At 44.7% G+C, this 22,900-nt stretch overlaps 2 protein-coding genes across 5 annotated transcripts in view; one reads left to right on the top strand and one right to left on the bottom strand.

Annotated features, from left to right (window-relative positions):
* LOC131204944 (rho GTPase-activating protein 20-like) overlaps positions 1-10,773 on the top strand; it is an 88,136-nt gene extending 77,363 nt beyond the window's left edge. For 3 of the 4 annotated variants that reach the window (XM_058196639.1, XM_058196638.1, XM_058196641.1), the window contains 4 exons: positions 1,456-1,565; positions 2,284-2,473; positions 4,779-4,896; positions 5,836-10,772. In XM_058196639.1, the coding sequence (XP_058052622.1) occupies positions 1,456-1,565; positions 2,284-2,473; positions 4,779-4,896; positions 5,836-7,517 (2,100 nt within the window). In that variant the 3' untranslated portion in view covers positions 7,518-10,772. Of the gene's footprint in view, positions 1-1,455; positions 1,566-2,283; positions 2,474-4,778; positions 4,897-5,835 lie in introns of all 4 variants that reach the window. The other variant, XM_058196640.1, reaches the window with a different exon arrangement.
* A 1,659-nt stretch (positions 10,774-12,432) lies between these two features.
* LOC131204948 (uncharacterized) lies at positions 12,433-22,610 on the bottom strand. The gene is made up of 2 exons (XM_058196658.1): positions 20,882-22,610; positions 12,433-16,126 (listed from the first exon to the last, which is right to left on the bottom strand). The coding sequence occupies exon 2, from the start codon at positions 13,527-13,529 to the stop codon at positions 12,627-12,629; it is 903 nt and encodes a 300-aa protein (XP_058052641.1). The 5' UTR covers positions 13,530-16,126; positions 20,882-22,610; the 3' UTR covers positions 12,433-12,626.
* Positions 22,611-22,900: the final 290 nt, after the last annotated feature.

The raw sequence follows: 22,900 nt of genomic DNA, 5'->3' as shown, positions 1-22,900 counted from the left end.
AGGAGAAGGATACTGCAAAATCCCCATTTCCTCCCGATCAGCTGGGACTCGGGAAGCCGAGAATAGATGGGGGTGGGACCAGTCAGAGGTGGTATTTACCGGTTCTCCGAACTACTCAAAATTTCTGCTACCAGTTCTCCAGAACTGATCAGAACCTGCAGAATACCACTTCTGTTAATAAGTCGATTGTAATATCATTCCAGAGAGGCACATAATTATTTTGAAACAGTTTAATGTTTGTGTTTGTCAATATAACCCCCAAATATTTCACCTTTTTCTCAACCCTAAAGACAAACTTTTTAGTCAATGTATCACCATCCCGTGAGATGATATTCTTGTTTTCTGTTTATTTTAAAACCCCAAACTCATTTAATTTCTTCATCAAATACCATTGGAGGTTTTCAAGAAGAGATTGGGTAACCTTTGTCTGAAATGGTGTAGGATCTTCTGCCACGAGCAGGGATTTGGACTAAAAAATCTCCAGGGTCCCTTCCAACCTTTTCCTTCTAGGCTCTATGTTGAATGAGGCTGACAGAGGACCTGAAGTAAGAGGTAGCCATCCCAAGGAAAGAATTTTACCAAGTCCAATGGGGCCCAAGGGTCTGGTGCTTCAGCCTTCCAGGATCCTAGCCCATTGGAAAGATGCTGCCTGCAGCAGTAAGGAACACTGGTCCAACAGCTGCCTTGTTGGTACCTGCATGGCACATGGGCTAACGAGTTGCACAGCTCTGAAAAGGTTCTTTTCTCTCAGCAAAGAAGGGTGAAGCAGAAGAGGATGGGCAGAGCAATTAGAGGTAGGAGGGCTCCCTTCCTCAGAAAATCAGTTTCTGCTCCAATATGGGGACAGAGAGATACCTTTGTTGAATACTTTATTTGGCGAAGTGTGGTTGGACACACAAGGAATTTATCTCCAGTGCAGAAGCTCTCAATGTAAATGCAAAGCAACAGAATTATAATGACAACAGCAATAACAACAAAAATAATAATAATACCAATAAGAGTGGGGGCAGTAAAGAAGATGAATAATAATATTACAGCCATACTACATGGATAAATAAACATAGACATTAGACAACATTGTGAGAATTAGATGTTGAGCAGAGTGATGGCACAAGAGAAAAAACTGTGTCTAGTTGTCTTGGCATGCAATGCCCTATAGTGGGATCCTGAGGGAAGAAGCTGAAACAGTTTACGTCCAGGATTTGAAGGGTCTGTAGACATTTTCGCAGCCATCCTCCTATCCTCCTCCTGACCCAATGAACAGGTCTTCTATAGAAGGCGGGCTGGCTGCAATTGTTTTTTCTGCAGTCTTAACTATCTGCTGGAGTCCTGTTTGGTTGCTGCCACTGATTCCTGGAGGCTCAATTGATAAAAGTGCTTTCAAAGAAAACTCAAAGCTAACTTGGTGATTGTGTGACTAACTAAGCTACTCTACGTATCTGTATTTAAATTTAGGACTTTCTACGAAATATACCTGACAGTATTCTGTCCTCAGACATGCACAATCTATGGATGGAAGCCATGGATAAAGAAAGCCGAGCTCAAAAGATTGAAGCCATCCAGAGGTGGGTGGTGCTTTCTCTCACAATCTTTGGCTTCAGCTACATATTGTGGGGGATGGATGCCTGTGTGAGGCTGGGCTCCACAAGCCCAGGGCATCATGTGCATGGAGCTGTTCAGAGCATGTGTATTTCACTGCTTGGGAAGGTGCTCAGGGAGGTCATATGACACGTAACCTTTGGCAACCTGGGAGCTGTCCAGTGCCACTGCACAATGTCTTCAGCATCCCTCCGCAGCTTCATGCTGGCCGGAGCTGCTAAGAGCTGAGGTTGAGCAACCAGAGATTCCACTTCCCAAGTCAAGTCATGAACCTCACAAGGTCTCCGTGGTCTGTGCCTTTCACTTTTCTACAGCTCAAGACACATTTCCATTTCCATGTGCCTGCTTGTTTTGCATCCGTCAGTTCAGCCAATCAGTCGTCAGAAGGAAGGAAAGCCCCTCTTCTGCCACTGTGCAGGAACTCTCTTCCTGATCACAGAGTGGTGGCTTTTTCTCTCTACCAGCAGGAGGGACAGTACAGCCTTCCCGAGTTTTTCTCTTGGTATCCAGGTTCCTAGAATTCTCCCCAGCAGTCCAGTTTCTCCTGGAGGTTCCCAGGCGGGAGAGGCTCCCTACTTCAGTCCCCGCACCCAAGCAGTTTTGCTTGAGGAGTATCTATGCCAAGGCCACCCTGAGCACACAGGATTCTTAAATGGTTCTTCTTGGTCTTTTTTCTTTGGGTAGCTTAGTGAAGCAGCTTCCGGAGGCCAACCTCCTTTTGCTCAGGCACCTGTTTGGAGTCTTGCACCATATTGAGCAGAATGCGGTGGAGAATCAGATGAATGCCTTCAACCTGGCTCTTTGCATCGCCCCCAACATGTTGTGGCTTCCCAGTCCCACTGGACCCGAGGAGGAAAGCAAGGCAACCAAGAAGGTGATCTCATCTGTTCTTAAATCTGCTCTTCCCAAGAGTCACTCGATCCCAAAGGACAAGGGCTTTTCCTCTCCGCTAATATGTCTTTCCTCCTCCATAGCCCACCGAGCAAGCCTTGAGCAGGTGGGGGTTTGGGACAGAAAAATTGGGGGGGGAGGCAGTTGTTGAAGGCCACTCTGCATTTAAACAACTTCAGCATGTTCAAAGTTGACATTGTGCTTTGGGCTTTTTTCCCAAAGAGCCCAGAGAGCAAATTGCATGGTGAAAATCTGATTTGCCCAACCTGCAGCCCAGGCAGGCTGAGCCATGAGTGGCCCCTTCAGACCATCCTGGCCATCGGTGGGAATGGCTAGAAATGAAGGGAAATGGACTTCAGCCCATCTGAACCTCAACAGTTTGGGCAAGGCTAGAGTCAGTCTGGCATTAGGGCTGATACATTATTTATTTTTATTTATTTATTTTATTTTTCATATTTATATACCGCCCTATCTCCCTAGGGACTCAGGGCGGTTCACAGGCAATTAAAATACATATAAATACAGACTAAAACAACGATTAAAAAACTTATTCTATAGCCAAATTATTAAAAAACAGTATAAATAATAAAAACCCATTAAAACCAGTAAATTTAAAATCTAATCCAGTCCCGTGCAGATGAATAAGTGTGTTTTAAGCTCGCGACGGAAGGTTCGGAGGTCCGGAAGTTGACGAAGTCCTGGAGGGAGTTCGTTCCAGAGGGTGGGAGCCCCCACAGAGAAGGCCCTTCCCCTGGGTGTCGCCAGACGGCACTGCCTAGCTGACGGCACCCTGAGGAGTCCCTCTCTGTGAGAGCGCACGGGTCGGTGAGAGGTATTCGGTAGCAGCAGGCGGTCCCGTAAATAGCCCAGCCCTATGCCATGGAGCGTTTTAAAGATTGTCACCAACACCTTGAAGCGCACCCGGAAAGCCACAGGTAGCCAGTGCAGTCTGCGCAGGATAGGTGTCATGCGGGAGCCACGAGGGGCTCCTTCTATCACCCGTGCAGCCGCATTCTGGACTAACTGAAGCCTCCGGATGCCCCTCAAGGGGAGCCCCATGTAGAGAGCATTGCAGTAATCCAGACGAGACATCACGAGGGCGTGAGTGACCGTGCATAAGGCATCCCGGTCTAGAAAGGGGCGCAACTGGCACACCAGGCAAACCTGGTGGAAAGCTCTCCTGGAGACGGCCGTCAAATGGTCTTCAAAAGACAGCCGTTCATCCAGGAGAACGCCCAGGTTGCGCACCCTCTCCATCGGGGCCAATGACTCACCCCCAACAGTCAGCCAAGGACTCAGCTGACTGTACCGGGATGCCGGCATCCACAGCCACTCTGTCTTGGAAGGATTGAGCTTGAGCCTGTTTCTCCCCATCCAGACCCGTACGGCTTCCAAACACCGGGACAGCACTTCGATAGCTTCATTGGGGTGGCCCAGTGTGGAAAAGTACAGCTGGGTGTCATCAGCATACAGCTGGTACCTCACACCGAAGCCACTGATGATCTCACCCAGCGGCTTCATATAGATGTTGAACAGAAGGGGCGAGAGAATCGACCCCTGCGGCACCCCACAAGTGAGGCGCCTCGGGGCCGTCCTCTGCCCCCCTGTCAACACCGTCTGCGACCGGTCGGAGAGATAGGAGGAGAACCACCGATAAACGGTGCCTCCCACTCCCAATCCCTCCAACCGGCGCAGCAGGATACCATGGTCGATGGTATCGAAAGCCGCTGAGAGGTCTAATAGGACCAGGGCAGAGGAACAACCCCTATCCCTGGCCCTCCAGAGATCATCCACCAACGCGACCAAAGCCGTCTCCGTGCTGTAGCCGGGCCGGAAACCGGACTGGAACGGGTCTAGATAGACAGTTTCATCCAGGTGCAGGGGAAACTGATATGCCACCATACTCTCTACAACCTTCGCCGCGAAGCGAAGGTTGGAGACCGGACGATAATTACCTAAGACAGCCGGGTCCAGGGAGGGCCTCTTGAGGAGGGGCCTCACCACCGCCTCTTTCAAGGCGGCCGGAAAGACTCCCTCCAACAAGGAAGCACTCGTTAGGGATTGGACTAGAAGACCTCCAAGGTCCCTTCCAATTCTGCTATTCTGTTAGGTCCTGTTTCCCATTTACATTCAACCTGCATAAATCTGGATTGTTAGATAAGGGAAAATTGACCAAACAACCTGGCCTAGCCTGTTATGCAAACCGGGCCGTTGTCTTCCTCGGTGCTCCTAATGCGACATCCAAAGCCGCTTCTCCCATTCTGACCTGGGACTGTTCCTTTTGGTAGGTGGCCATGTTGGTGCAATTCCTAATCGAAAACTCTGCTGAAATTTTTGGAGGAGACATTGCTTCCCTGTTCCAGAAGCCAGAGAAGAAGAAGTCCCGAAGTGTGGATGACTTGCTAGGTAAGATGGTTGCTAGAGTATTAATTCATTTTGTCTTTTCCAGGTACACAAAGATGTGGGCCACATTTAACAGCATTAACAAGAGCAGGGCCAATTGCAGAGGGAATTTGAAAAAATCAAAGAAGGCGCTACAACTGCATGATTGAAACCTTGTCCTCTTTTTATGTGCATTGCATGGTCAGTACATGTGGAAAGAGGGTGGGGAGTCAGCCATGAGCTTGCAGCTACCACCTTGACTTTTGCCACACACACACACACACACACACACACACACACACACACACACACAGAGGGACAACTCTAAACAAGAGTCTTTCAAATGTCTCATATTCTTAGAACCTGGTTCTTCCTCATTATATACCCTCATTAAAACTTTTTGATGAAAAGAAGAGAAACTGCAGATGGCCTGCCCTAAAAATAGTATTCAAAATTAAAATCAGGCATATCCATAAGCAGCACTCTAAATTCATCAAGAAATGAATCAAAAATTCTTCTTATTAAGCATCAACCAATCAGAAGCAGGAGAAAAGTTTTATTCAATCAAATTATCGTACCACTAAAGGCATCCTCATCTGATCATGACTGCAGTGACTAGGAGAAGAGAAGGACCAAAGAGGAAATGGCCCCTTTCTGGCTGGGTTGCATCTTTTATTGTTGAATTTGTATCTGCTTCTCAACAAGATGCAGTCACACCACTGGAAATGTTCTTAGGCCATCTTGTCTGTGAAAACTTCTTTTAAAATAAATTTCTTGAAATGTATTTCTTAGTAATGTACTTTACCAACTTATTTAGTAGAGTTTTAAAATCTGCTAACCCTCCACACAATATCAGAGAGATAATATGGGGTGGTGGAGGAGGGACACTTGGACAGGCTTAGGCAACAAATGCTCCGATAGATACCATCTTCTGTCCTTCAACATTCTTTCTTCACTCTGCAGTTCAGCACAACGATTCCTCGGATGAGATGGAATATGCTACCTCTTACCAAGAAAGAGGCCAACAACGTTATGGGCTTGAAGGAGACAATGGCCTGTTCAGCCCATCTGGAGGGCTGATTCTCAGTGAGGAACAAGAAGACTGGGATTTGTTCAGTGAGATCACTGCTTGCTACCAGAATAAAGCCAGGAAAAACGCAAGTACTGACAGTTATGACCTCCTTGAAGAAGAAAGTTCCTTCTGCTCTCTCGGTTCCATCAGTTCCCTCAGCCCTGCAAGGAACCGATGCTCCTCGGAGCCCAGTGTTTGCTTGAGCTCTCAGTTCCCTGCCCAGGACCACGAGCCAGTGGCCCGCCAATCCAGTTGTGACGCCACCATCATGCATAGCCATGGCAATTACATCCATAGGCTCAAGCAGTTGCAGCTGGAGAGTCAGAAGCTCATTGATGAAGGTTTGAGCCCCGGGTTGAGCAGAGCAAGGCAAAACTTCTGGAGGTCACCTCTGTGCAGCCACGTGGCAAAGAAGGTCAGCACTGAGAAAACAAGTCTGTCCAACCGGTCCAGCTTCTCCAGCCTGTCCTCCACCACCACTTCTCCCTCAGCTTCCTCCTTAAGCTCCCTAGACAGTGCCTTCTCCTATTGCTCTGAGTCCTCTGCCTTCAGCCCCATGGATGTCTTGAGCCTGCCCTTCATGTTTGGTACTTCCACCAGGCTCCATGCTTTGTCCCCCAAAGAGCCTAAGAAGCCCTTGAAAGGATTGCACAAGTCCTTTACTCCTCCTTTGCCCCAAGGCCCTGGCAATATGGACTCTTGCCGTGACAGTGTCAGGCAAGTGGAGGATGAAGAGAAAAGCCATGGCAGAGACGAGGGGCAGGCTTTCATGTCCCTTAGGATGACTGGAAATCTAGGAAATGAGGACAACTTGGAAAAAAACCAGCAAGAGTCGCAGTTCACCAAGATGCCCTCTCTGGTTCTTGGGAGACACAGTTCTGAAGACCCTGACCGCAGGCATCATATTCCTGCTCCAGTGAACCAGTATGTACAGAGGGAGAAATCTGTGAAGCACCTAGAGGTCAAACGTGCAGAACCTGCTCTTCACGGTCAAGAGAGTTTGAAGCGCACCAAGATAACAGTGTACATGGCCCCCAAAGAGCGAAGTCCAAGGGATTCCCCAGTGGTGGCAGAGGAAGCAGTTGTGACTGTGAGCAACCAGGGTACCAGCTCAGATGGAAAACACAGTAGCAGTGAAGGCACTTCCAAGAGCCTACCAACTGTACGGGTTCATATTCCCCAGACAGTCTTTTACGGACAAAACACTCCTTTGGTACTCCATTCCATTTCAAGGAGGTACCACCAAGGATCTATGGGCCATTCGTCACAGGAGAAGCTTCCACAAAGGGCCGCTCTGGCAGAAGACCCAGGGCAGCTGCTGACACATCTGGAAGAGAAGCCCAGCCAGGATGGCAGTGGCACTTTCCACTTCTTTCTCCCAGCTTCCATTCGCAACACAGTCCGGGAATACTTCAGCCAGGACAATCCCAAAGACTTTGCCCCAACAGGAGCAGAAATGGTGGAGAAGGAACTGATCCGGGGTAGAGTCGAGTGGCTTAGAAGCCAGTCCTGCCCCAGTGTCCAAGCTGAGGAGCACAACAGCTTCATGTTGGCAGAGGAGACCTTTGTTTAATGGCCCACACCTGGTGGGAGGGCGGGGTGGGTGAAGGTCTCGGTAAAATAGGGGATGGGAAGAATCTCACGGCTGCCTCAGCTGGCCCACATGCAGGACCTTCAAGCAGCAGGAGCTTTTCCTGCCCAGGACAAAGAACAGGAAGTGTGTCCCTCTGAGGCAGCGTTTGTCTAGCACAATTTCCAGTGTGTTGCTTGTAACTGAAGCGGTTGTACATTTTCCAGCTATACCTCATGGAGAGATGAGCAGGAAGGAAGGAGAAAAAATACACAAAAAATGTTCAGTTTGGTTCAAAAGTCACACCAAATCTAATAATGAAGTAATGATTTTGCCGTTCTAGAGTTTTCACAATTTTGTTTTGCTTTTTTTGAAAGCACATTGAAAACTGCCACATATCTGTTATTCATTATTAACAATAGTTTGTTTCTTAGATGCATCACATGGAAATCCAAAAGTTTTAGCTGCTATTCCGTTCTCCTCCTTCTTCCCAGTTTAGGCTTTCATTCTCTGCCTTTGCTTGAAGTTTCAGCTTTGTCCCTAGATCTGTGTGTGCACAGGCCCACCCCTTTGCATGGGTGACTTAAGCCTGCTGTTCTAGCATTGGCAAAACCTGGCACAAGCCCTTGAGATGAAGGGTTAGGCTCCAGATGCAGCCAAGCGTGGATCATCCCAAACCCACTGAGGAAAATGTCAGGAAAACCTTTGCTGTACAGATGTATGAAATGACTGCCAAGAATGGCCGTTTCCCTGCTTTGCATTCTGGCAGATTCTCCGATTTCAAATCACCCAGTTCAAGACTCATGTGAGGTTGCCCATCACAATTGTTCCTCCTGCCTCAGATTGCAAGGCCTCTTCATGGCTTGTGAAGGCAGAAGGAAAGCACAGTTGTCAGCGGTCAACAGAGTAGGATGTTTGAGATTCTGGGTTGTTCTCATTCAACAGTGAAGTTGTAGATGGAAGTCTTTATCACACTGTTAAAACTGAGAATGTTTTAGTTTTGCACAATGTAGACTTGGACGGCTACAGGAATGAGTCAAGAAAGTCAAGGGGTCAATCATGGCTCTGCAATCAAAGCCCAGTTCTGAGTAAAAGCAAGGTGGGCTTTCATCACACATTGTGGCCACCATCTTGACTTTTTTGACCGCTCAGAGTTCACCTTCCTCCCATTACTATTTCCAGGTTACTGTTAGCTTAATTGGCAGGCAGTCCATCCCTCCAGAGATGTTGAGATGTCTAGAACTCCAAAAGCTGAAATTTGGGGAGGGGTCCCCCCAGGACCTTCACAGGTTTACAGAAAGGAGACCAGGATGGCTAGTGGAAAAGAGTGTGGGGCGAAAGAAAGAAAAGGCAGTCAAGTTAATAGAAGGAGAGGCTGGAAGTAAAAATTGCAGAAACAGAGAAAGGTGGAAAGGTTGTGGATTAAGATTTTCTCAGAATTATTAAAGGTTGGGTTATGTATGTATGTATGTATGTATGTATGTATGTATGTATGTATGTATATAAATTGTTTTTGTCCTGTTGCTGAGAGAAATGCAAGGGAATCAATGGAATTGATATTCGCACAACATACACACACAGATTATGTAGCAGAAATAGTTGGATTATGGCAAAACCCTCATTGGAAAAAAAATTAAAGGCATTTTTATTTGCCCCTAATAGTTGTGGACTAATCTTAAATATCTTTCATTTGCAAGCCAGGTAGGGCGTCCACAGGATTAGGTGCCTAAAAGAAGTTGAGATGGCAGCTGCGATCACACAGTCAAAATCTCATTCCTTTTTTATGTGTCACACGTGCAACACAAGGGAGGAAAGGCTTTGATCATTCGGGCACAACCGCAGTCTTGATTGTCTTTTTGTCCCCTGCTGAATAAGGTAGCAGTTTGGGTTATATGAAGAACTTCTGTTTTTTTAAAAGCTGATTAAAACCCATTACATTTCTCCTCTTTGAAACTGGAAGAAGAACAAATCCCTATAAATCTGTTTTTATTCATGTCTCTCCTTCCTAAGTTGGTTGGTTGTTGTGATTGGAAGATGAGCTATAAAGCCTCCACAGCCTCTTGCACATCAGCTCCTTAAAGAGGCCATCTTTCTTTCATGACATTTCTAAGCTATTGTTGTAAATATTTAAATAAAAGAAATACAGTTTTATTTGCCAAAATTCTGACTCAAATTTTTCTCAATTCATATCCCTCAAAGCAGAACCCTTAATCAGCAAGGCTAACATATCTTTTCTTTTATGTACACTGAGAGCATATGAACCAAGACAAATTCCTTGTGTCCAATCATATTTGGCCAATAAAAAATTCCTATTCTATTCTATTCTATTCTATTCTATTCTATTCTATTCTATTCTATTCTATTCTATTCTATTCTATTCTATTCAGCCTATAGTTCAGCAACTCATCCAGCAGTGTGCTGCAGCTGCCAGAAGAGCCAATGTAGTCTTAGGCTTCATCAACAGAGGGAGAGAATCAAGATCAGGTGAAATGTTAGCCCTGCTTTGTATTGCTTTGGTAAGACCTCTTTTGGAATACAGTGTCCAGTACTGTTCACCACAATACAAAAAAGACTCTGGGACCCCAGAAAGCATGCAGAGAAGAGCAACAGAGATGATCAAGGGTCTGAAGGCTGAATCATATATTGAATGGGAGCTCTATCAAAGGATCAGGGGTGGCATGATAGTTGTCTTCAGGTACTTGAGAGTCAGTCACAGAGGAAAGTGGGGGTCCACTTATTCTCCAAAGCACCCAAGGGCAGGACAAGAAACAACAGGTTTCTTGGCAATGTTGGACTTCAATTCCCAGAAGTCCCTGGTTGGCTTTGCTACATAGTTCGGAGTCAGTTACCTTGCTTCTATACTGTCCTAGGGAGGCCATGCTTGGAATCCTGCATACAGTTCTGGTCACCACGATACAAAAAGGATTCTGAGACTCTAGAAAAAGTGCAGAGAAGAGCAACAAAGATAAGATGTCTGGAGGCTACGTCATATGACGCACGGTTGAAGAAACTGTCTGACCAGCCTATCAAGAAGAAAGGGGATATGATAGCAGTCTTTCAGTACTTTAAGGGCTGTCACAGAGAAGGGCAGGACGTCAACCTATTCCCCAAAGCACCCGAGGGAAGAACAAGAAGAGATGGAAGATCATTAAAGAGAGATCCAACTGACAAACGCGTCAAAATTACATTACTCATAACAGCTTTTCCTACATCAGTATCTCTTATCCTATTTGTCTTTGTGTGTTTTATATTTTTTTTGTTTTTGTGTATTGTGCTTTTTTTTGTATTGTGTATTTTAACTTTTGGAAATTCAATAAATATTATTTTTTTAAAAGAGAGAGAGAGATCCAACTAGAAGTAGGGAGTAATTTTCTGATCATGAGAACAATTAACCAAGGGAACAGCTTGACTCCCCGAGTTGTGGATGTTCCATCACTGGAGGTTTTCAGAAATAGACTGGACAACTATTTGACCAGGGTGGTATAAGGTCCTCTGCAGCTGGTTAGACTAGAAGACCTCCAAGGTCCCTTCCAGCCCTATAATTCTATGTTCCATGTTTGCTTTGTCCACCAGGGAATTCTAAGAGTTGAAAGCCCTTCTTAAATCTCTCTTGGTAAGGTTGAGACACAGTGGCCTACAGGAACATCAAATACCTTCCTATTCATGCCCACCATTCCAGTTTAGCTAAAACAAATTTGTTAGAGTCCCAGGGAGATGTGGTGATGGAGGGCATCATTCTGAGGCCACCAGGGATGGCACACAGATCCAGAAGAAGAAAGAAACGGATGTGAATGTCTTGTGTGGGCCCAGATGTGGATGGGGAAATGGGGAGGCCACTGCAGACTCATAAAATCCAGGGCCTTTTTCTTCACACTTTTGGAGTCCTTAAGCTGGGTACTACTCAGATCAGGTCTTCTCTGATGCAGAGGAGAATTTCTATTTTCAAATATTTGTTGTTGCAGGAAGCTGGAACAGAAACACGAGCAAAAATTTTGGGAAACTTCATTGGTTCTTTGCATTTGGTGGAAGGCGGGAATTTAGAAGGGACTTTGGGGAAACTGAGGGCTATGCCTGTTAAATACAGTTGGTGATAAGGAAAAGTGGCCTTTGTGGTATCTCAAACTGAGGCCAAAGACCTGAAATCCTCCTGAATGCTGATCGGGCTTTGGTTCCATCCATGGAAAGGTTTTTCTTTCTTTCTTTTTGCCACAATGAATGGCAGTTTCACTCAGCCGGGAGCCACTTATTTCTTAGTCCTTATTTGGACGTGTTTTTGCTTTGAGCTTTGGAAAGAGAAAGATTGACTTGGCACGAAATCTTGTTCCACCGGACTGGATTCCTTGAGGGCTTGAGAGAGCGAGAGGGCAGGCAAGGGAAGAAGGAAGGCTGGCGGATTGGCCCTGGTGATACAGACCAAGAGACGACCTGCTCCTCATAAACTGGCAGCACTCTGTGGCTATCGGCTATGCAATGCTCTGGCCTTTGATTGGCTGCAACCCTTTTGGCCCTGGGATACTGGGGAAAAGGACCAGCTGCCCAGCCAAAGTCCCACTGTTGCTAGGATGAAGTCATGTCCTACCTGACTTCTGCCTCAGCGAAACTAAGTTTGCCTCTTGGAGCCCAATTAGATGTGTTGCTTTCAGCTGGCCCAGAAAACCGCAGCCACCCCAAGCTTGCCTGCTGTCTTAATAGGGCTGGTTTGTCCCGCTTTCAGGCATCACTTTGGCAGCCCTATTCTGCTGTTTTTTATTTATTTATCTTTGTCAATCATATATAAGATAACAGGTAAAAATATAAACATAATTCGGATACATGAAAAAAGTAAAACGGAATATTAGGACAGGGATGGTAGGCATGCAGGTACACTTATGCAAGCCCCCTTACAGACCTCTTAGGAATTTTTATTTATTTATTTATTTATTTATTTGATTTTTATACCGCCCTTCTCCCGAAGGACTCAGGGCGGTGTACAGGCAGAATAAAACAAGCAATACAAAATACAATTAAAATGCAATTTAAAAAACTTATTAAATTAGCCTGAGAATTAAAAAAATTACCTTACACTAAAAACCCCATTTAAAATTAATAAAAATTTACCATTTAAAATTCAATTCAAGCCAGCTCCGCGCGAATAAAAAGGTGTGTCTTCAGTTCGCGGCGGAAAGTCCGAAGGTCAGGTATTTGGCGTAAGCCTGGGGGAAGCTCGTTCCAGAGTGTGGGAGCCCCCACAGAGAAGGCCCTTCCCCTGGGGGCCGCCAGCCGACATTGTTTGGCGGACGGCACCCTGAGAAGTCCCTCTCTGTGAGAGCGTACGGGTCGGTGGGAGGCATGTGGTAACAGCAGGCGGTCCCGTAAGTACCCGGGCCCTAAGCCATGGAGCGCTTTAAAGATCGTAACCAACACCTTAAAGTGCACCCGGAAGGCCACAGGTAGCCAGTGCAGTCTGCGCAGGAGCGGTGTTACATGGGAGCTACGCGGAGCTCCCTCTATCACCCGCGCAGCTGCATTCTGGACTAACTGAAGCCTCCGAGTGCACTTCAGGGGGAGCCCCATGTAGAGAGCATTACAATAATCCAAGCGAGAGGTAACGAGCGCATGAGTGACTGTGCACAAGGCATCCCGATCAAGGAAGGGGCGCAACTGCCGAACCAGGCGAACCTGGTGGAAGGCCCTCCTGGAGACGGCCGTCAAATGATCTTCAAACGACAGCCGATCATCCAGGAGGACACCCAAGTTGCGCACCCTGTCCCTTGGGGCCAATAACTCGCCTCCAACAGTCAACTGCGGCTGCAGTTGACTGAATCGAGATGCCGGCATCCACAGCCACTCCGTCTTGGAGGGATTAAGCTTGAGCCTGTTTCTCCCCATCCAGACCCGTACGGCTTCCAAACACCGGGACAGCACTTCAACAACTTCATTGGGGTGGCCCGGGGTGGAAAAGTACAGCTGGGTGTCATCAGCGTACTGTTGATATCTCACCCCGAAGCCACTGATGATCTCACCCAACGGCTTCATGTAGATGTTGAACAGCAGGGGCGAGAGAATCGACCCCTGCGGGACCCCACAAGTGAGGCACCTCGCGGCCGACCTCTGCCCCCCTGTCAACACCGTCTGCGACCGGTCGGAGAGATAGGAGGAGAACCACCGATACACGGTGCCTCCCACTCCCAGTCCCCCCAACCGGCGCAGCAAGATACCATGGTCGATGGGGTGAGGTCAACAGTAGACAGTTTAAGCTTAAAGTTTTGGGGGTTTGGGGAAGTAACTACAGAGTCAGGTAGTGCATTCCAGGCATTGACTACTCTGTTACTGAAGTCATATTTTCTGCAATCGAGTTTGGAGCGCTTTACCTTGAGTTTGTATCTATTATTTGCTCATGTATTGTTGTGGTTGAAGCTGAAGTAGTCATTGACAGGTAGGACATTGTGGTAGATAATTTTATATACTATATTATCCTTAGGTCAGACTCAAGTCGGTGTAGTTCTACGTTGTCTAAGCCCAAAATTTGGAGTCTGGTGGCATAAGGTATTTTATTGTGAGCAGAGGAGTGGAGGACTCTTCTTGTGAAATATCTCTGGACTGTCTTGATTGTATTTATGTCCGATATGCAGTGCGGGTTCTAGAAAGATGAGCTGTATTCAAGAACTGGTATAGCGAGGCATGGCCAACGTTGCGAACAAGGTGGTTGCACACCCCAACAGCTCCAGGGTGTGCGCCGAAATCCCCCCCCCCCGATATGGGGGTCCGTTCTGGACCATAGCTGCTCTGAAGGAGCAGCGAAGAATGGGGGAGCCGCCAGAGCAAACGGGGAGATTGCAAACTTCCTGCAGCTCCGGTCCTTGTCTCCCGACCCAGCGGGAGGAGGAAATGCAGCTGCCATCAGCTGCTACAAAGTCGGGCAGGAGGATGAAGCACAAATAGAAACAGATTATTGAAGACGGGTGAGTTGTCACCAGCTCACGAAGAAACTTTATTTTAAAATTGGCACAAGCTTTGGAAAAACATTTCCAAAGGGCTTCTCTGGGAAGGGCTGGGAAGTGGCTCACCGGGCTAATGCAGCCTGTTATTAACACACAGCTGCCTGCAATTACAATTACTGCAGGCTCGAGTCCCACCAGGCCCAAGGTTGACTCAGCCTTCCATCCTTTATAAGGTAGGTAAAATGAGGACCCAGATTGTTGGGGGGGGGCAATAAGTTGACTTTGTATAATACAAATATACAAATAGGATGAGACTATTGCCTTACACAATGTAAGCTGCCCTGAGTCTTCGGAGAAGGGCAGGATATAAATTCAAATTTTAAAAAAAAACAAAAAAAAACCCCATTGAATTAGTGGCTAAATGTACTGGAAAGTGAAAACGGAAAGAATTAATTTAAAGAATTCCGAAATTCTGATAAGAGAGGGCTTGGAACTCAAGTTAAGAGCCCTACTTAAATAAGAAAGGAAAACAAATAACCTCTAATTAAGCAATTGTTTTGAAATCCCTGGAAGTCTTGATGGACTATTTAGGATACAAAAGAAATAAGAAAAAGGAGTTAAAGGGAATGTATTGGCTTTAATGGAACACCTCAAATCCTTTTACCCTCTGCAATTTGGGATTAGAAGAAACTTTTATTATTATAAGATTTTGAAAAAGAAAAACAAGCAGAGACAAAGGGAAGGCGTGGTTTATTACAACAGAAATAAAATGGACACTGTGTTAATTGTGACTGTGATTCAAAAAAGTTATTTAAAGAGAGAGGAAAAATGAAAGGACTTCCGGTGGCTCAGCTCTCTTCGACGGACGCCTGAAAGGCACCCGCGCTGGGATTTTGTAAAAAGCCGGCGAAAACAGCGAATATCAGCTGTTCGCCGGCTGAAAGTACTTTCCCCGGGTAAAGGGGAAAGGAAAGAGCAGAGGAGGGATAGGAAGAACTCCCTTTTTCGATTTGAAAGCGGGGAACTCGAAGGGGAAAGTTCCTGTTCTGTTTCCCTCCCCCAATACTCCCAACAAAGAGTCAGTCAAAGGCCTTCTTTTCTAGTTTATTTACATAGATAAATGTTCTGGCCACGTCTACCCACGCGCCTGCCAAGTCTCTGGAGATAACTAGGAAATTATAGATAGGGCCAAAGTTACTTACTAAGATATTCTTCTCTCCATTGAAACTGTTTGCCTGCGCAAATTCACTGCTTTGTCCAAGACAAAAAGCCAGGAAGTTCCGCCTCCTGCTTTTATAGTCTCTGTAGGTGTCATTGCGTGACTCATCATTCTCTGACTTTGTCCCAACACCTCCTCTGCTGCGCGCGCCAGTCACGTCTGCGCAGTCTTGCATCAAGCCAAAATTGTTCTTGGGGCGTTGCCAAATCAGAAGAAGGCCCGGGAGAATCAGGCCTTGCCGGCCCCTCCTCCTCCCTTTGGGTGGGTGCCAGGGAGGGAGAGGGCCCAGGAGAAGCAGGCCTTGCCAGGTCTTCTTCCTCCTCACTTTTTGAATCATCCGAGTCCAGGAGTCCGAGTCCAGGAACCTGGGTCACAACAGTTCCCTGGAAATCCCTCTGCAGCAGCTCCAGACCCAGCGTGTCTCTGCTTCGGCAGAAAGAGAAGAAAGCGACCATCTCTGCTTCAAATGATTGCTATGGATTTTAATAAGCAGACGGAACAAACACAAGAGATCAGTCATTTAAATTGCAAGTATTAAATCTGACTTCTATTTTTTTTAAAACTTTTTTTCGCTTACAATCAACATTGAAACAAAATGGCACTCGTTAGTTGCTGAGAACCGAAAGTGAATGGAAACTCTATCGTATTGTGCTGGACTGTAAACAGAGCAGACTGGATTTTTGCTTATTTTTAATTTTTTTCTTTTTTTCTTTGGATTTAAACAGACTGCTGGATTACTTCAGTTTGTTTAGGTATTTGAGAAGGGGACTCTCAGTAAGAATTTGGCCATGAAGGTTTTTTCAGAAGAATGGATTTGTGACAGGAATATAGAGAGAAAATGTATGTAATTATCCAAAAATATGAATTGATAAAAAATTGGGATGTTTTGGATGAGAGTTTGGAGGAAACTAATCAGTCCAATCAGTACTTGGAAAATGGAGTAGAGGAGATACAAGCAAAAGTGGATAAAAATGAAGATATGATCGTGAACAAACAAGATGATGTAAAGAGGCTTTTTAAAAAAGATTTAGATGAAACACCTGAATTTGCGTTACAAGAGGTTGTTTCCTGAACCGACAAAATACACAGGGCTAATGCTTTACAACAGTTTTCCTTCCGGATTGATGGAATATATGGTAGTAATTTGTGGATTGCTGGACAAAAGGAACCATTAGGAGATATTGTGATTTATTTATTTATTTATTTATTTTATTTAATCAAATTTTTATACCGCCCTATCTCCCGAAGGACTCAGGGCGGTTTACAGCCTGATAAAACACAAAAATAAATACAAGATAAAAACACTATTAAGAAAGTTATTGAATTAGGTCAAATTTAAAATTATAATTAAAATAATAAAAACCCCATTAAAAACGAAATTTAAAATTAAAATTCTAATCCAATCCTGCACAAATAAATAGATGTGTCTTAAGCTCGCGGCGAAAGGTTTGAAGGTCAGGAAGTTGACGGAGTCCTGGGGGAAGTTCATTCCAGAGGGTGGGAGCCCTCACAGAGAAGGCTCTTCCCCTGGGTGCACTGCCTGGCGGACGGCACCCTAAGGAGTCCTTCCCTGTGAGAGCGTACGGGTCAGTGGGAGGCAATCGGTGGCAGTAGACGGTGCCGTAAGTAACCTGGCCCTATGCCATGGAGCGCTTTAAAGATAGTTACCAAAACCTTGAAGCGCACCCAAAAGGCCACAGGTAGCCAGTGCAGCCTGCGCAGGAGTGGTGTCACACGGGAGCCACGAGGGGCTCCCTCTATCACCCGCGCAGCTGCATTCTGGACTAACTGGAGCCTCCGGGTGCTCTTCAAGGGGAGCCCCATGTAGAGAGCATTGCAGTAATCCAAGTGAGAGGTCACGAGAGCATGAGTGACCGCCTACTGCTACCGAATACCTCTCACCGACCCGTGCGCTCTCACAGAGAGGGACTCCTCAGGGTGCCGTCAGCTAGGCAGTGCCGTCAGAGGTCAACTTCCGGACCTCCGAACCTTTCGTCGCGAGCTTAAAACACACTTATTCATTTGCGCAGGACTGGATTAGTTTTTAAATTTATATTGGTTTTAAATGGGTTTTTATTATTTATATTGCTTTTTAATTCGGCTTTGTAGAATAAGTTTTTTAAATGTGGTTTTAGTGTGTATTTATATGTCTTTTACTTGCCTGTGAACCGCCCTGAGTCCCTCGGGAGATAGGGCGGTATATAAATGTGATTAATAAATAAATAAATAAATAAATAATAAAATCCCAGTCTAGGAAGGGGCGCAACTGGCAAACCAGGCGAACCTGGTAAAAAGCTCTCCTGGAGATGGCCGTCAAATGGTCTTCAAAGGACAGCCGTCCATCCAGGAGAACGCCCAAGTTGCGCACCCTTTCCATTGGGGCCAATGATTCGCCCCCAACAGTCAGCCGCGGCTGCAACTGACTGTACCGGGGTGCTGGCATCCACAGCCACTCTGTCTTGGAGGGTTGACTTTTTAAAAGGAGTAATGAAGGAAAGACAGAGACTAATGCATCAAAAAAACCGGCAAGAGACAAAAGTATTATTCTTGAAAGAAGTTTTTTTTTGAAATATTAACAGATAAAAATATTAGCGTTCCTGAAAGACTATATGCAAGAAAGATCTGGAAGAAATGGGTTGATTATATGTTTGATATATATCTCAAAAGACTAGATATTTGGAATTATATTGGATTTTTCTTTTCTTTTCTCTTAAGCTTGTGTACTAAGAAAAATGATGATGGTCAGAGGAGGAAGGACTAAAGTTGAATAGAGATTGTAATTTGCTGTACCGAAATTATGTAATGTGTTTTACTGAATTGTAAATAGAATACTTTTGAAAGACTTTATGTAAGAAAGATTTTGGGGGGGGGATGGGTTGATTATATAGTTTATAGAAGTTACAAGGGAGATATTCTCTGAATTGGATTGGATTTTTAAGCATTATCTGGTTTTAAATACTTTAGGATTAATCTGCTATATTGAATATATTTTATCAATGTTAATTGTTATTTCTTGAAGGGTTTTGGTTATGTAAGGGGGAAGTCAGAGCCAGAGAGGAAAAATTTGTATAATTGTTTTGGAATAATTTAGCTTATGTTTGTTTTTGAACTATACCTTATGGGTGTTTTGGGAAAAGGAAAATTTAGTGAATGATTGTTTTTTGAACTATACCTTGTGTTTGTTCTGGGAAGTCGGGGGGTGGTGGAGGAGGGTGGTTTTGGAGGGAGGGGGGAGGGGATGGAGTGGGGGGAAGGGGAAAAAGGGGGGGTAAAAATTTTTGTAAAAACTTTTTCAATAAAAAAAAAAGATAGAGGAAAAATGAAAGAAAGAAATTGTCTTTGTGAGCCTAAGATAACTCCAGTGTGATTTTAAGACACAGTTAAGAAAAGATTTTGGACTAGAAAATTGGATTTTTATGATCTAAAACATCTAAGAATAAGAAAAAACTTAATTGTCACCTAAAATGGCTACTTAGTTATTTGCAGTTTGTAATTGTATCAAAGAGTGACATCTAAAGGCAGAGGAAGAAAGTAAGAGTCGAATAGCTTTTGTATTATTTTATTTTATTTTATTTATTTATTTTTGTCATTTATTTATTTATTTTATTATTATTATGACTATTCCCACGAAGATGGATATGTTGGTGTGATCACACGACAGTTTTAAGAAAGGATCTTGGATGGCTGCCCTTAGACTAAAGAACTAAGTAGAGAATTTCGTTATTCAAGAAAGAATACAAGTGACAATTATGGAATAAAAGACTGGACCTAAAATATTCAAGAATAAGAAGAAATTTAATCGTAATTCAAAATGGTTATTTTGTTATTTTGTTGTTTGTGATTAATGATTTCTAGAGACAGGAAGATTGCAAGAATCGAATAATCTTTGTGATTTCAGGACTATTCCCTAGAAGATTGATATGCTGGTGTGATCGCACATTTTTAAGAAAGGACCCTGAATGGCTGTTCTCAGATTTATATTAAGGAATTAAACAGAAAACTTTAATATTTTTGTAAAAATACAAGTGACAATTATAGAAAAATTACTAATGATGTTTTGGGGAATGGAGGAAAGGACTATAGAACAAAATGGGGAAAGAGGGAAATGAGTTTTAAAGAATTTATGTAGAGGAAAAAGGTTATCTCTTTGCTTTCAAGACTATGTAAGGGAATTAAAATGATTAGTGATAAAAACCTCCAAGGGTACAGTTGAATACAATGAAGGAAATTACTGGGAGAAATAAGAAGTATTTATCCCTTTTAATTTTAAGTTTTTTGTTGTTGTTGTTTTACTGAGAATTGATTTTATGGAAACTTTTTAAGCATATGTTATTTAGAGGCAGAGGAAGATGACAAGAGGGAGTAGACTTTGTGAGTTCAGGACTACTCCTAAGTAAGGTGGAAATGTTTATGTGATCGCTGGGCAGCTTCAAGAAAGGGTTTTTAAACGGACTGACCTCTGATAAAAAGTAATATAGAAATATGTTCAGATTTGCGAAATTCAAGAAGTTTATAGAAGAATTATTAATGATGTTTTGGGGAATTAAAACATGGGGACTAGACTTCATTTAAATACTGTTCAGAATGGGATGGAATAGAATTTTTTTTATTAGATATGTGCAAACAATAATTAATTTTAAGAAGGAAAAGAAAATATACTTTATAGAATACAATGGGAGGGGTGAAATTTGAAATATGTTTTGAAATATGTACTGTACCTGACTGATAATCTGTTCACAATGATTTTTTTATTATTATTATGTTTATAAAAAATAAAAAACTTTTTGCAAAAAAAAAAAAGAATTGATATAGCAAATGTTTTGTATACTCTAGTTAGTAGTATAATATTACCAGAGAAGAAGCTATGCAAGTTTAGGTTAACAACTCTTAGTGCCTTTTTGGCAATGTTGTTACAGTGGGCTCTGGCACTTAGATCTTTAAAAATGAGTACTCCAAGATCCTTGGAGTACTCATTTCTGAATGGCAGAATATCCAGAACCCAGAAAGGACCAAGAGAGTCAAGGTGAAGCATGATGGATGCCAGCAGCAGCTTCCATTGCCCAAGTCAGGGACAGCTTTCCTCAGAACACGATGCTGCAGGCAGGAATGTGATTGACAAGCATGAGGTCAAGGGTGACTATCTACTAGGGACATAACCTAAGGAGACTATTTCGGGAGGACATACTGGATTAGTGTAAAGTTTCCCCTCTAACGAATCAAGATTATACCTTGTTGTAACACCATTGACTTGATTGACATGTTGGGTAGTAGGTTATTTCAAATTTTCACAGAATTCAGTAGAAGCTGATATCATACTGTAAGTTGAAAAATGGATTATTAGTATTAATGCTATCCCCTGCTCCTTTTAACTTTTTAACTTGTACATTCATGACCTGCCTGAAACCATTTCTCAGAAAGTTGTTTATGCCAATGATATCAATTTCACAGCCCAAAGAACCAATTCCAGTGATGCAGAGGACATCCCTTCTCAAGATCTCCAGAAGCTGGTGGACTCCTTCAAAACATGGCACTGCCAACCAAGCCTTACGAAAACAGAAGTAGCCACATTCTACCTCAGCAACGGGTATGCAAATTACCAGCCTTCAGTGAAGTCCCAGAACCATATTTTACAATGCAATAGCTCTCTGAAGTACCTGGGGACAACACTGGATAGATCACTAACCTTCCGGCAACACCTGGAAAAAAATAGCTGCAAAATTGCAAAGCTGCAACAATTTACTGAACAGACTGGCTGGAACAACCTGGGGTTTTGATGCCAACACCCTACAATCAAGAGCCTTGATGAATCACAGATGAATCTTGTGCCAGTATATGGTGCCCACCCCCAAATGCTCGCTGTCCAACTCCACCAGACAGTGCATATCATCTGTGGTACATTGCATCTCCCTCCTGTGCACTGGTGACCAGCCATATCATACCACCTACTTTAGAAGATAGCAAGCTCTTGTTTGGCTTTGGTCAACGATGCTGAACAACAAGGCCCTCCCTATTCCCCAGGACCAGTATTGGCAAACCTTTTCAGCACCAAGTGCCGAAACAGGAGCCCGCTGGAAACAGGAAAACCAGATGATCTTCCAGTTTCTGGCATGTGCATCAACCACCTGGTCTTCTGGTTTCTGGCGTGCACGTGTGTGCGAACACCAGCTGTCTGGTGTGCATGCACCAGCTCCACCTGACCTTTTGGGAGCCTTGCGCCTCCCTGCCCAACCCCCTGCTGGCCTCCCTGGTCCCTGTTGGGGTGGCGGAACATCCCCACCGACAACCCGGTTCTGCAGCCCCAGAAAAAGAGAAAAATTTGGACGGGGAATGCCACCTTCCTCCACTGGAAAGCCAGAGCCCCTTCCTGGCCTCAGAGGTGAAGGGCATTGGCATTCCCAGGGCTCAGCTTGGGAGGCCAGCAGGAGGGAGAGCTTTGCCCCAAGTCTGGCCGCAATGAAGCGCCTCCCGCAGCCTGCCACTGAGAACAAACCAGCTCAACCTCCCCCCGCAGCAGCAGGAGGAGCAGGTAGTGCGGCCAGCCGACCAGCCAGCAAATGCTACCTCGCTGCACCGTGCACCCAAGCTGGCCAGGTGCTCCAGACCATGGACGTGAATCGTTGCCATGGGCTGGAGGGCTGGGTCTGCGCAAGAAGCCTGCTCAGGCGGGGAGGGAGGGAAGCCCCGGCCCGCCTGTCCTGGCTGGCAGCTCTGCTCCCCTTGCTCTTTTGGGTTCCAGTGTGCAGGAGCGCCAGAAACCAAAAGAGCAGCCGCCGGGAAGATGATCTTCCAGGATCCGGCCAGCATGCACATGTGCACTGGGCAGCTGCTCTTTCAGTTTCTGGTGTTCCTGCACGCATGAAGACCAGCGTGAAGATTTTAGAACTAAAGGAGGCTTTGGTCTACTCTACTATCAGGCAGCAGCAGTATCATGATTCAAAGAGTGGGTTAATTTAAAAAATAGAAGAATATTAACGATCGAGGGACATGATCTACAGAGGGGCTGGCACACCTTCATTTGGGAGGAGAAGAACAAAGCCCACAAATACTTCCAGAGACATCAGGTGAGAGAGGCTCTGTTAGATATTTGGATGAAAATCAAAACAAATTTTGATACAAAAATCCCCAGATGGATATCAACTATGGAAGCATTGGTCTACTTTAATTTAATTGATTTAAATAAAATAGTAACTTATAAAGAGCTGTTAGATGGGCAAGGGAAACTTAAATCAAATCAGAAATTGATAACA

The sequence above is a fragment of the Ahaetulla prasina genome, chromosome 11, assembly GCF_028640845.1.
Source record: "Ahaetulla prasina isolate Xishuangbanna chromosome 11, ASM2864084v1, whole genome shotgun sequence".
Lineage (NCBI taxonomy): Eukaryota > Metazoa > Chordata > Lepidosauria > Squamata > Colubridae > Ahaetulla > Ahaetulla prasina.
The sequence above is the reverse complement of the archived record's forward strand: the minus strand, read 5'-3'. Positions and strand labels throughout refer to the sequence as shown.